Here is a 13,754-nt window from a genome sequence, read left to right on the forward strand (position 1 = left end):
GTCATTCCTACCAGATCTCCACACTCAGCTGCTTCTTATATCAAAAGGCATCCGTCAACAGTAAAAAGGAAGAAAAGTGTCCCAAACGTTATTGTCAAGACAACAATCACTGTAGCGAAGCCACAATTGTCTTGAACATGGAGTGGAGTATCTGTTCTTAATGCTTCTGTGAATCATCAGAACACCATATTCTGTAACCCAGCTTACAGCATAAAACCACGATATCAAGAGGAGACCCACATTTTTTCTTGCATCTTGCAGATAGATTTTTATTTAATGCCCAGTTCTGCCACTTCTTAGCAGAAGTTTTTCGTACATACTCTCAATCCCTGCATCTCAGTTTATGTCAGTAAAACATAATGATCTCAGAAAACAACTAAGACCTGTATGTGAAAGCTTTATAAAATACAAAAAATGATGCAATCTTCCTTAAATATCCTATTGTACTCTCATATGGATAATACAAATAGCAAATCATTTCCTATAATCCTACAAGATGACCAGAGTGCCCCCTCAAGGATTCCCTTAGCTATCACTATTTAGAAATTACTTTTTATGGTGGAGATTGTAATAAATTTAACTTCTGTAGAACAGTGAAATGCCCTCAGAGGCATCTGCATTGTGGCGCTACCTACCAGGCACGTAACTATGTCTATCTACATATTTCTAGCAGACCACTACACATTTCCCTAAAGCTAACAGTTTTACCATCTGAAATGTCCAGTTATTGCTGTCTGTGAACTCAGTCTTTTTTTCCCCTCAACTCCACTCTCATGTCCTATCTCTCAAAACACAAAAGGTAAATGGCAAGTAGCAGAGGTGACTGAAGCACACAGCACAAATAAGGCTTCCTTTTGGGAACGGCAGCAGCAGGGACCTATAGCTTTACATTGAAACTATGAATAGAATACAGCAACAATCCATTCCTAAACATGAGAAATGCTAAATGTCAAATTCATTACATCAAACAAGAAAGCACCAGCAGAAAAAAAACCTAAAAATTCAGGCTGTGTAAACATCAGCATTTTGGTTTGGCCTGTGAATTAGAACCAAGCCCCAGCCATCCCCACATCACATTTCTCTGGTTTGCAAAGCAGTTTGGGGGGAAGTGAACTAGACTGCTATCAGAGGAAACTAAACTGGAAGTCTTAAACTATCCAGGCGTGTACCAAATGTGTTCCAACTGCTAAATGGAGAACAGAGATGTGAACCAACATGAACATTAACATTGGAAAAGGATGTGTTTTTTCCCTTTCCCTCCAGACAGACAAGACTACTCAGGACACTGGAAACAGCAGAGAATAATGAAGATCTGACAGGTATCAGTCAAAATCTTTAGACTATCCATTGCTATACTGCAAAGAGCTGTGGGTATTATTGCATTAATTCTTGGTTATCCCTTTTGATATCCCTCTTGAAATCCCTTAACAACATCCTACATAAGATGTTGTTAAAGATCAAGATGACGTTACTTTTCACAGATTGGAGTACAAGACAATACTGCCTCTAATACGTCAGCTTCCACAAAAACTGCACAGACGATATGTCACCATTCTGTCATTACAAATACTACTCAGCAAGATATACATCATACCTTTTTGTCTTTCTAATTTATTGAAAGAATAGTACAACTTTCATCAGTTTCCTATAAATTTGCTACCTTTACTCATCAGTTGAAATAGAAGAACATTTGGGAAAAAAATATCATTCCATCCCATTTTTATGATTACAATTCAAAAATAATAAAAATGCCATCAAGGAATATATTTGGTTAAAGAGATTGTATTTAACTGTTTTCAGGGCTGCATAATGATAAGCATCTGACAGAACTTAAAAGCAATGTATTATCATGTCTGAGATCTTTTCAGTGCTTTTCTAATACCCCTTACACATGCAGGGTTCAAGCCTTGCCTCTCCAAGTACAATAAGGCAGACCTCTTCCCCTTGTGTTAAAGATAATTCAATCCACTTAACTGCTAAGACTTGTTTGCTGGGCTTATGTGGGCTCTACTACTTTTATTAACATGTATGTTCCAAGGACATTGCACCTGACAATTGCACCACAATAAACCTCAAATTCTGATGGTTACTAAACTGTACTTTTCATCATCTGTCAACTGAATGACGCCAAAATTGTGCTTAAAAGCACAATTTACAGGTCTCAGTATTTCTTCTAAAATAAAATACAAGTAGCAGAAACACATAAGACCAATTTAAAGTTTTCCTGCAACCATCTCTCTTTTCTAAAGTTGCCCAATTAAATAGGTATTTCCTTACCAACCAGAAAGTAGTAAGATTTTTCTTCCCCTGAAAGCAAACCAAATACTACAGGATAGTCTAAGAGAAAAAACTGCAATTTTCAGTTACTGCTAGTAAGCAGACACAGTATGTTGACTGCCAACCAGCAAAACAGTGTCAAATCTTCATCTACAAAAATGTGTTCTGTGACAAAAATATGTTCTGAACTGATGAAGCCTGATTTCTCATGCCTCTCTCATTCAACTAATAGACATTGGCTTCCAAGAAAGTGTGAGTTTCCAGTGAAGTTCCTCCTCCACTCCACACCGCGGAAAAGAAATCTTCCTTATATATATTCTTCACTGTCTACTGCAAGCATGAATTTATGATGTCCTTTCTCTAGTCATCGAAAGACTATGTAGTCTCTCTTCCTTATCGTGGTATCTCTTAATGAAACTGGTAGAAAGTTTATTATGTAAGATATTTGGAAAGTTATTTCTAAATGAATAACTTTAATCTGTAAGATTTGGAAGCCTGATTATCCAAGTTCTGTCTCCAGAGACAATATATCTAGCAGTGCTGCTGCAGCATCCTGCTGAGGCCTAGCAACTGGATACTCTCCTTCGTTACCTCCATCATCCAAGATTAAAGTACCTTTTTTTTTTGAAAACATACTGTAATTAAATTGAAGCCGTCATATAATTATTTTTAAACTATGACTATTTCTACAAGTTACTATAACTACAATATAGCATTTAATGTTTCAAAAATAGTCACTGTTAATGAGTTTTTCTTTCTATTAAGGACTTCTTAAAAGATCTTATTTGACCTATCCATTTCTCATGTTTTCACCTATGTAATCAGTCAAGCACAAAAATCCTAAATGCTACCAAATACTCATCCTCTTATAATTATATTGCAGTAATTCAAGCACCCGGTTTAAGATGCTGTACAATCACCTAAGTAAAATTAAACCAATCACGCGAGATGAATAATCTAATTTCATGAAATAATTCCTTTTTTGGATTCATCAAATATTGAAAATTTCATGTTACTACTTTTTGTACTACTATAACACCTCTAAGTTTTCTCCAACAGGTCTCAATTTATTTTTAAATGCATTTTCACTTGTTTTCTAAACATTGAGGCATAGTCATAGTTAAGTTTAATAGCAAAGCCATGAAGAAAACCAGAATTATTTTTTGTATCATTTTACTAAGTATAATTAGTACAAATTAAAAGTAATCCTAACATTTCCCAAATAGCGACCCAATCTACTAATGTCAATATGACGCGGATTCTAAAAACCTTTTCCAATTTTATGAGTGCAGTATGTGGTATATTTGTGTTAAGACTACTTTTTCCTTTAAAGATAAGTTTTTTCCATCATTACACTTGCATTGCCTTAGTCTCATTCCTGTTTACTGAGGTTTCAGACTAGATTTCTGTAAACCAATTTAAAAAAAAAGCATGTACGCTAGACTCACAAATAAAACTATCTGTGCTATTGAGATACTTCTGAATATTTTATCTTGTCACATTTTAGCAGGTAACAAAAAAGGAAAACGACCTATCTCAACCTGAAGAACTAGGTCTGGAAAACTGCAGAAAATAATCTGTTCCAATAATATGAGCGTAAAAATTAAGCAGGAAACCACATGGCGGGGATTTTCAGTTAAAAGACACATTAGATTGTTTATGCTAATGCTTTTGAGGCTTTATTTGTGCAGAATTATAACCTCCAATAAGCTCGGACATACCAGGTGTTCATAAGCAACAACTGCAAAATACTAGCCATTTGCACTATCCCCAGAAATCAAACGGATGTGGATTGATTTGATTTGTAAGTCAGAGCATGAAATACAAACAGCTACTAGCATTAAAATCCAGAGAATTACTTCTTGAAAAGCTACAGTAACAGACACTGTTTTGCATATAATGCATATTTATACACCCTGGAAATTCATGATTGCTGACAAACTTAACAATGTAAATTTAAAACACTGAGCATCACAAACAAAATGTTAGCAATTAACTTTCAAATACCAATAGCAACACCTCCATAAGCCAATTTCAAATCCATACGCTCAGCTCTTCATGAAAATCCTCCTCTTATAAACAACAATGTTGTCATCTTTTGTATGACTACCAAGCACAGTTTCGGAATACACCTGAAAATTTAAGTTCTAGTGGAAAATGGGGAAGGTCTTACGAAGAACTACATACTAGGAATCAGCTTCTCAAAACTAAGGTGCTTCTGGAGTGGCACAAAATCAGGGATTTAGACTTTTAAAGGATTTCAGCAAACCAATTCATTTGTATTATTTAGGCACCTGTTGAACAATGGCCACTGCTGGATTTCAAGGTGGGTTTTTTCAGTCCTCTTTTCAACCCGATATCCAGTTACTTAGTTCTTAAGTAACTACCACAAGCTACAAAACAAATTTCCTCAAACCTTTTAAACCACTGGGTCTTTTTGCATAGTCTTTCCTACTTTAAAGAAATTTTATGTCTGGAATCAATCATCATCGAAACGAACAGCAAAGAATAAGGCCTCCCTGCATGGCATTCATATCACTGGGTTTTTAACATGCTTAGGAATTACCACATGGGCAGTTATCTTTTCATGCTTTTACATAAATAATTTAAAATAAAGTTGCAGCACGTACTTCTCACTTCCCAACACATTAACCAATAAACTCATGAACTACAGGCACTGAACAAAACACAGGTATACTAAAGAGAATTTGCCAATTCCTTCAATTCAGATTAGCTTGACTGGATGGCTCTAAGGTCTACAGGCAACTTACAGGTATTTGAATGTATCACATTGTGGTATAACTGGACATGGTAACAATTATTGTTAGATATGCAAGAAGAGCAACTGAGAAACACTACATTTAAGCCAATGGCACAATGGTTGTTGCCAAGAGAAATCTAGAGCATTAGTAAGTGCAGAAACCAGAAAACATTGCAGAAAACTGTAGACAGTGTCAGCAATTACCTTAAGTCCTAATATTTCCCCTTTATATCAGTGTTTAGATTAATTTCTCCTGCAACGGAGTAAAGGTGAGATCACCAAGACTAAAGACCTAAGCCAGCTTTTAAATTATAAGTTCTAATTAAACACAAAATGACTGCAGTACTACATGAATGACTTATTTTTGCCCCTAAACAGACACAGGCATACAGTTATACAAACTATTCCTTTTACAGTTGAGACTGCTGATCTCTGTTGTAGGTAAAAAAACCAAACAAACAAACAATAACACTAGGTAAAAGCAGGGTGGTTTGGTTTTTTTTTCAGGAAAAGTCGTATCCAGTTTTAAATACTAGCAGACAAGCCTAAAGAAGTTATTTCAAACTTCTGAGTGCCATGAAGCAAACAGATGGGGTTCTCCACATTTTTCTGTACTACAGTAACTGTGTTAGCCATTCTCTCTTGATAGTAAACTTAAAAGCACACAGTAAACCTTTAATGCTGTTGGAGAGGTAACAAACCCAGCCCCCTTTCTCAGCAACCTTGTCACATAATCTGAATTTTAGTAACAAACCTCATTCTCTGGCATGTTAACTCTCTGCAGCATCTGTCACTGCTCTGAATGGTTGATCATAAGTACCTCTGTAGTCATCTCAATGCTATTAAGCAGATGGCAGCGCTAAATCCGAATGATGTAGTACATCTCCCTGGTGGACTTTGTTTCCATACACCACCATTATTCTACAATTCCTCAGTGATAAATCTTACGTATTCTAGAGAACATTAAACAGGGAACTGACAGTGCCAATTGATTTATTAGCATCCATTTCCCTTTGCCCTATTATTGTCTTCGCAAACACTTGTGCAGATCACGTATGGAGCCACTAAGGGACAAAACCACTTTTGCTCAATTTGAAACGTATTTCAGAGATTTAAAATAAACAGAATTTTTCTTCATGCTGAAAACGTTTAAATTGATCTACAAATTTAAATAAAGACCCAACTAAGTGCTCCTGCTTCCTCCACAATATTCTCCTGAGTTTTCATAATAAAATTGGTCTAGCATTAACATTAGGCCATTAAAAACACCCACTACTTTCTGCAATAAATCCAAGTAAAGGATTACAGGTCTAGGCAGATTTGGAGAAGTCCTTTAAGAGTCAGCTTGGTTGTGTAAGTAAGCACGCATATGCGCTAGTGAGTGGAGCTGACAAATCTGACATAAGAAAAAATCAGCGCTGGCAGTCACGAGCACGGCGTTTCACACTTATAACTCAAGTTCAACCATAAGATCCCAAAAAGGTTTTTGGCATACAACCACACATGTTAAACTACTACATACATATATAGAAGAAATTTTATGAAGGAATTACTGATTGCATAATGTAAAATCTGATCTGCAAGACACAGTGACATTCAGCCTAGTCTTGCTGCTCTCCTTAGCTAGGCATCGGGTATCGACCATAAATGATCATAGCTCTTGACAGTGTTCATTATGCTCTATTAAGGTAAAACTGTCTTGGCTGCTTTAAGTATTTCCTAGTCTGATTTTCAGAAATTGAGAAATATTTTGTTAAATTAATTTTAGGTTGCTTTGGTTTTTTATAACAATACTGAACAGCCCAGTTGATTAACCATCCCAGGTTATACTAGAAAAATATCATCTAACAATCCTCTGCAAAAAACTACACATATAGTCACATCTCTTCTAAAAATCAGTTAAGATATCTAGTCAAGCTCAGTATAGCTCCAAGGGATAGTTTTTAAGTCTTTTTGACCATAAAAAATAATTCTCTTAAAAGACATCCTGAAGCACTATTTGGGGCTTCGTTGCACGAACAAACAACTGTGGATAATAAAATATTTTAAAGGAAAACTGTTTTTTAGAGGATTACAGGGCATTAAGATAGATGAGAACTTGAAGAAAATGCTGATGTTTCTCTCCTTATTAGTGCTGTGACAGGTTTTAACTAAAGCTTCAGATTGCCAGCACAAGCACGGATACAGTCTCATACAACATCAAATAAAATGCCATTGAACTTTTAAACACACATGATTTGGTAGCAGCTAGGTTATAGAAAGGAAGAATTATTTGCAGAGGCATGCAAAAATCTCAACTACCTTAATGCACACGGAAATATTCAGATATGAAGAATAGCATACTGTATATCACCCATCCTACCACATCTCAGATTTGGCCATTTCTGGGAAATACACTAGAAACATCAACATTAAAAGCAATAAAGGAGAGTCATGCTGAATGGTCAAATTAGGAGAATTTCCATCTTTAACAGAGGAATCACTAAAATAAGCAAAAACTTCTAAAACAAAATTAGTATTTCAACTGCCTCCACTGAATCACACACGTACGTTGTACATGCAAAGTACACTTGTGAACATTAACCGAGTTTTGATGAGGTGCAGGAAGAGGGTTCATATACTGAAAAACTACTGCAAATAGTTTAATGAGCAAACCCATCTTTTCAGTTTACAAGCTATTTCTCAAATTTTTTCTTTAATGCACCATATCGTTAATATCACTATCTTCTAGAGAAATTAATATCAGAAGACATACTAGAAATACTATTACTTTAAGATTACTGCTTTCAACTTACAAAAGGAAAGAGGGAAAGTTATTTGCACATGCTAGTCACTAAATGATGCGTGTTAAACCTGTGAATGCCTTCTATGAGCAAATGTATTTTCTTTCCATTGCTTTATGAGGGCAAAACACCAAGAATGATATAAGGCTCCACTATGAAAACAGTACACTTTTCCCCAATTTCCTTCAATGTAAGGACATTGTTATGCACCTAAATATGATAAGTATCTCTTAGTGGTTACAAAATGACATTTTGCAATACGGGCTACTATTTGATAATCAGATTAAAGATAGGAATGCTGTTCTAGGTATCTCAGATGGCTGTTTATAGCTATTACTTTTTGCCTGCCAATACAATCCTAAAAATCTTTTGTCAAGCCAAGCCAGAAAATATGCCAGAAAACGAGTGTTGATACCCCGTGAGAAACATACAAGTGAATAATTTCTTGTTTTCTCTTACCATGCAGCACTTAATAAAATTAGGGGGGGAAATGAAGTAATCATTCAGAAGATAATGAATTCAACAAAATCTAGCAGTATATGTATCGTGAAACTACAGGTGAAATACACAGCAGAGCAATCATTTTATGAAGTATCTCCTTCCAGACTGGGCTAAGCATAACCTATTATATCTAAGAATATTATATATATTCTTATGTATTGGTCCTTTAGAATAGCAATTTCATTTCTTGCGAGATTTGCTTTTTGCTAATTTTAGTTCAAAGGAAAAAATCTTAGTGAAAACGTTCTTAACGTGGAAAAAAATATCAAATCCAAGTAATGTTTAGTTTTGGCTCAGGCAAATAACTTTGTAATGAAATCCAAATGTTTGTGTGCAATAAACCCATTTACCAACACTAGCAGCAGTAAAACAGAACAGAATTACTAACATAAAAGTTGAGGACTATTTTGGTAATTTTCTTTTTGGAAAAAAATCCATTACCAGCAGCTGCTCTCTAAATGTAACATCCTACAGAGCCTCATATTTTGAAGGTCCTACACTGCTGGTTTCTTAAGTCATATTATTTTTATCAATTTTCAATAGCTTACAAGTTGGGTGAGTCAATACTACGGCAGAGCAGATGTCAGGTGTAAACAGCTTGTTCCCAACTTTGCTGTGAACAGTTCTGTACTATTTCAGATAAGGCTACATTGTAAAAAAAAGTCTTAAATATTTAGCAGAAGGTAAAACAGTCTAATCAGTATTTATCAACATCACAATATCCACCAATATCTCCCTTTCCTACTGTTTTCTTCTTCCAACAGGGCAAGGTTTGAAGCTCTAATCACCCCAAATAACCAAAGCAGTAATGCAGAACTAGAGCATTTTATTTAGTTTTATTTTACAATTTTCTCAACATTTTTGTTTCAATCATTTTAAGTTTATTCCCATAAAAGTCTCAAGAAATTGTCAATAACATTACAAAATGTACTACTGATCTACTACTGACCTATGAGCGCTTGGTCTAAGAGAAAAAGAGTGAGAATAAATTATAACTCAGTAAAAGGTGCACAGAAGGTCCCCTTCCAGACATGCACATTAGAAGTATGTAACGGACAAGCTGCTAAATAATGTGTCATGTGATATTTGCCATTAAATTCAAACTACCACCTAATAGAAGTAGTTTGTACTTCATAGCATTTTTCCCCGTCATTGGGACACATTAGTATTCCTTGTAATTCATGGACTTTTCAAATAGCAACTCCTTTGAAGAAAGCAAAATTTTAAGGAAATAAATCAGAAGTGCTTAAAAATACTGTTGAGAATGAAGTGAGGGAAGGAACACAAATGGCAAGAGATTCAAATTTGTCAAAGACAATTCCACAAAGGAGTAAAACTGTGTACTACTATTTTTTACAGCCAAATAAAGGTAAAATACTGGAATATAACCATGTTTAAGTAAGAAAATGCAATCAGCTCTGTGTTTCAGATAATTTAATAACTTCTATAAAGTTTTTTTCTCCTCTCCCTGCCCTTACTCCCTCCCAAAATGAAACTGAATAAATTTTCCTGAATTTCCTGAACTTTTGAAAACTTTGAGTTATTATTTGTCATCACTAGAACTCTGTTAAGTTCTCATTTCTGCCTCTTTTCAACCACTCAATAACTTCACTTTTATAGTTATGTGATACTAGAGACAAGCAACACTGGGGGTTATTTCTAATAAGTCTCTTACAACATTTTTGCTGTTTAAGATGAAATTGAAAAAAATCTTTAAGTAAAACTAACTTTCCGACTGTAGTATATTTCAAATGTAGTTACAGCAGATCTGGAGACTCACCTTTGTGCTTGAGTGCTGTAGCTGTTATCATAGGAATCATAGCTTTGTTCATCATAAGCAGTTCCATAACCATCATCATACTCCTGAAAGGATATAAAAGAAAGGTAATATTAGCCATAATAATATTCCAGAAACGTAGTAACCTGCTGCTAAATATGAAAGACAATACTCTCCTGAAATGCATATATATATGACACATGTACACCATGAAATGGCAAGATCTTAATGAAATTAATAGAGACTACTTCCATTTAGGAGGTCACACACAGACTAATTACTTTAAAGGTATTTTGAACTAATGGCAATGTGTTTTGAAAAGATTTTATTACTTAACACTGGCCTTTGCAGACAGTACAAATGCTTCATACCTCCGTGTACTTGAATTTGAGATGAATGAGCTATTGATCTTCAAGAAAGCTGTGGGAAGCACCTCAGGAATCAAAACATCTGAATAAATATTGTGCAGATGACTTAGGTAGCTGGCTTATTTCTGGACAATAAATTCAATATTCTACGTAGACTACAGAAGTAATTCTCTAGAGGTAAGACTAGTAAGAATGACAGTTTTACTTGTTTGAATGCCCTCTGTATACTCTTCAACTTGTGGGAGTTTAGCATCCATTAAGAAACAGTAAGGATTTCTTCCTCCTCCCCCATTATCCACACTATTTAAGTATACACTGTAGTAACACTCTTCCCAAAATAGCACTGGATTTAAATACCAAGTTGAACAAACCACTAACTTCAGCTAGAAGCCATGCAGATGTTTAAGATAAAAAGTGACAATGATGCTGTGTTTTCCCAGAGAAGGATGCACTATAGAAATCCAAAGAACTATCACCAATTTATTGTCTCATCCAATAATAAACTTAACTGAGCTAAACACATGAAAAGTAGAAACAGCCCTTCCTTTATACTGCTTCCTAGGAAATTCTCATGTCCAAATCCTATCCAAATATGGCAAAGACCTCAATAGATATTTAAGGGTATCTTGATCAGTTTTCCCAGATGAAAATGACCCAATGAGAAGACACTTTGAAGCTATAGGGACCCAGAGAAATGAAAATCAGGCATCATCTGATGCCTATGGTGTTTTCTGAATAAGTGTGTATCAAACCCTGGCAACGTAAGGATAAAGTCTCATGAAAGAACAAACTCTTTACCAGGAAAAGGAATCTTTAAGAATCTTTCAATAATGACAGAAAACAAAACCTACTAGCAGTACCAATTAGGTAGGGATGACAAATGATGGATTGTCCAGCTCTAGTAGAAAACACCTCCAATGATTGGAATCTGACAGCTTTCTAGACATTGTAAGGAAAGCTTTCTATAGCAGAAGCCAATGACATCCTCAAAACAACTGATAGGAAACTGAATTTGCTAAGAGAGTTTTTAGCATTTTTCCAGTCATTTGAAACTGCTTATATGGAAAACCAAGCAATCTGCACATCAATATTGCTTCACCACCACCAGATCAGTGAACATGATTGTTTCCCAGCAGTGATTAGTAGAAGGGTTTCTATGAATAATTGCAGGCACAAATGAGTGACAGCCTATTCATAGGTCTGGAAGGAGAAACGAGGATTCTTCCAATTGTCTGTTGAGACGAGATCCATGGATAAACAGACCCACTTGAAGAGGAAATGCATTGTTTTCTCTTTCAGTAATTCACTGTCCTGAAACTCAAAATTAAAACAAGAGTCTTAGCATTTTCTTTGCCCATCTGATATGGATATGGATTTTTCTTGATAAGCCACACACTAAACCCACAAAACCATTGCCTCCTGGCAGTTATCATGAACAAGCACTTTATTACTTATTGATGCAATGCACAGACATCTGTTAACAATACAGACATTGATCAACAGCAGAAGCTGTCTGAGCCAACTTACTTGCTCTGTTCCAGAACATTTACATGACATTTGGTCTTCTCTCATAGAATCTCCCAACTGTGAACCAGCCATCCCCAAGAGGGACACCCAGACTTCAAACCGAGCACACCCAGCAGTGACAACAAATGAAAGCAGAAGACTGAAATTAATCTTTTAACATGTTAGGAAAGCTTTGCCACTAAGGAATCATTGGAGAATTCTTAAGCAATCAGTCCTGTTCTTCACATTTATGTTAACAATTTTACTAACAATTGATCATGAAAGAGAAGGGGAAAACAGACTACTCTGAAGTTACGGTGTATCTATGACTTCTTGCAGACAAAGGAACAAAGTAAATTTGAAATAGGAAGAGCCTTATGTTAACAAGATGTCCAGCAGAAGACGACAACTTAAGTGTTTACAGTATTAGCATTTCTCTTCCAGAGAAATTTTGCCAGAACTCACTGTTCACCATTTTGTGTGTTAATAAATTGACTACCGCAGAAATTAAGTCCTGCATTTTATATTGTTGAAGGTGGCTCTTACAAGCTTTGAATGGAAAGATACCTGGTTTGTAGTTTATATGTGGGATTCATGTCACTGAGCATTAAAAAAAAAAAATCAACCTGTGCTGTTGCAATTACTATAATCTGCTTAAATAGAGCAATTCTTCCTTTTTATTGCCGTATTTACATTTATAAAACCAAAAGTTTACAGTAAAACCAAGACAGACTTCATGTGCAACATGCTGCAAAAATAGAATAGGTTTAAAGAGCTGCTCTCAATGGCTTGTTCTGTTAAGAGATTCAAATTCCAAAACATTTGTTTACTGTGCCCCATTCCCTTGAAGTAGCAATTAGGCAGGGGCAGCTGAAGTATGTTTCAGACCTTTCCCTGAATTAGATCTGACACAGTATTTTCTCTTAGTCATACAGTATTTGAAAACTTTCTCTTTCAGGAGGTTACAAACAAGGTTGGCCAAGGCAGAATGTTTTACATTTTAGATTAAATCTACACTACTGGAGTATTTTCCTTCTGAAACACAGACCTCTTGTGCCTTCAATAAATGTTTTCTTTAACGTTATTTAGTATCTAGGTGAAATATCCCTGGCCATCTGGCATGTTTCAGTACTATAAAATATCACGCTAACTTAAATGAAAACAAGTATCATTTTTACACATATATAGTGAAAACTGACAGGACAGAACTTAAATATGCACAGATATCTTGTACTAAAGTACCTCGCAGATTCACTGACAAGCATTGCTATACAGATTTCTTTCTGTATAATACAGGAAGAATTACAACTTCATAAGAATATTTGAATTGCATTTTTCCTGGTCATTTTTTGTCATGTTTCAGGTATTTATAAAAGCATTCATTTTTCTACTTAAAGCCATTATTCTTCTTCACTTGGATGACAGCATTTGCGTTCCTACTACCTACCAAATGCAATACAATGGACTTCTCTACTCCAATTACAGAAGTCTATAAATAGCTCTTCCTAAAGGTACTTGGTAATCAGGAGGAGTTTACTGATTAAGCCATATTTCCTCTCCCACTCCAAAAAAACAAAAGCCCAAAGAAGATCATATTTTCATCCCATGAATTAGATAATTTTGTTTCTGTTATTCATTATTCTACTTTTCAGGATAACCTAGAATATTAACTCTCATCACACTTAGTCTGATCAAAAGAAGGCAAGTGTGCTGCACAGTTTGTGCTTACAACAAAAAAGCAGAAGAAAAATGAGCTGAAAATAGTAAAGTCCTCTTAAACC

At 35.3% G+C, this 13,754-nt stretch overlaps 1 protein-coding gene across 5 annotated transcripts in view; it reads right to left on the reverse strand.

Moving 5' to 3' along the window:
- KHDRBS3 (KH RNA binding domain containing, signal transduction associated 3) overlaps positions 1 to 13,754 on the reverse strand; it is a 113,837-nt gene that overhangs the window by 12,544 nt on the left and 87,539 nt on the right. For all 5 annotated transcript variants that reach the window (XR_015701369.1, XM_087744267.1, XM_087744192.1 and 2 more), the window contains one exon: positions 10,103 to 10,185. Coding sequence is in view for 4 of the 5 variants with exons in the window: in XM_087744267.1 (XP_087600393.1) it covers positions 10,103 to 10,185 (83 nt within the window). In the remaining variant the exon portion in view is untranslated. The remainder of the gene's footprint in view (positions 1 to 10,102; positions 10,186 to 13,754) is intronic.

This window comes from Nipponia nippon, unplaced genomic scaffold, assembly GCF_047370975.1.
Source record: "Nipponia nippon isolate SJK-2023a ecotype South Korea unplaced genomic scaffold, ASM4737097v1 scaffold_1, whole genome shotgun sequence".
NCBI lineage: Eukaryota > Metazoa > Chordata > Aves > Pelecaniformes > Threskiornithidae > Nipponia > Nipponia nippon.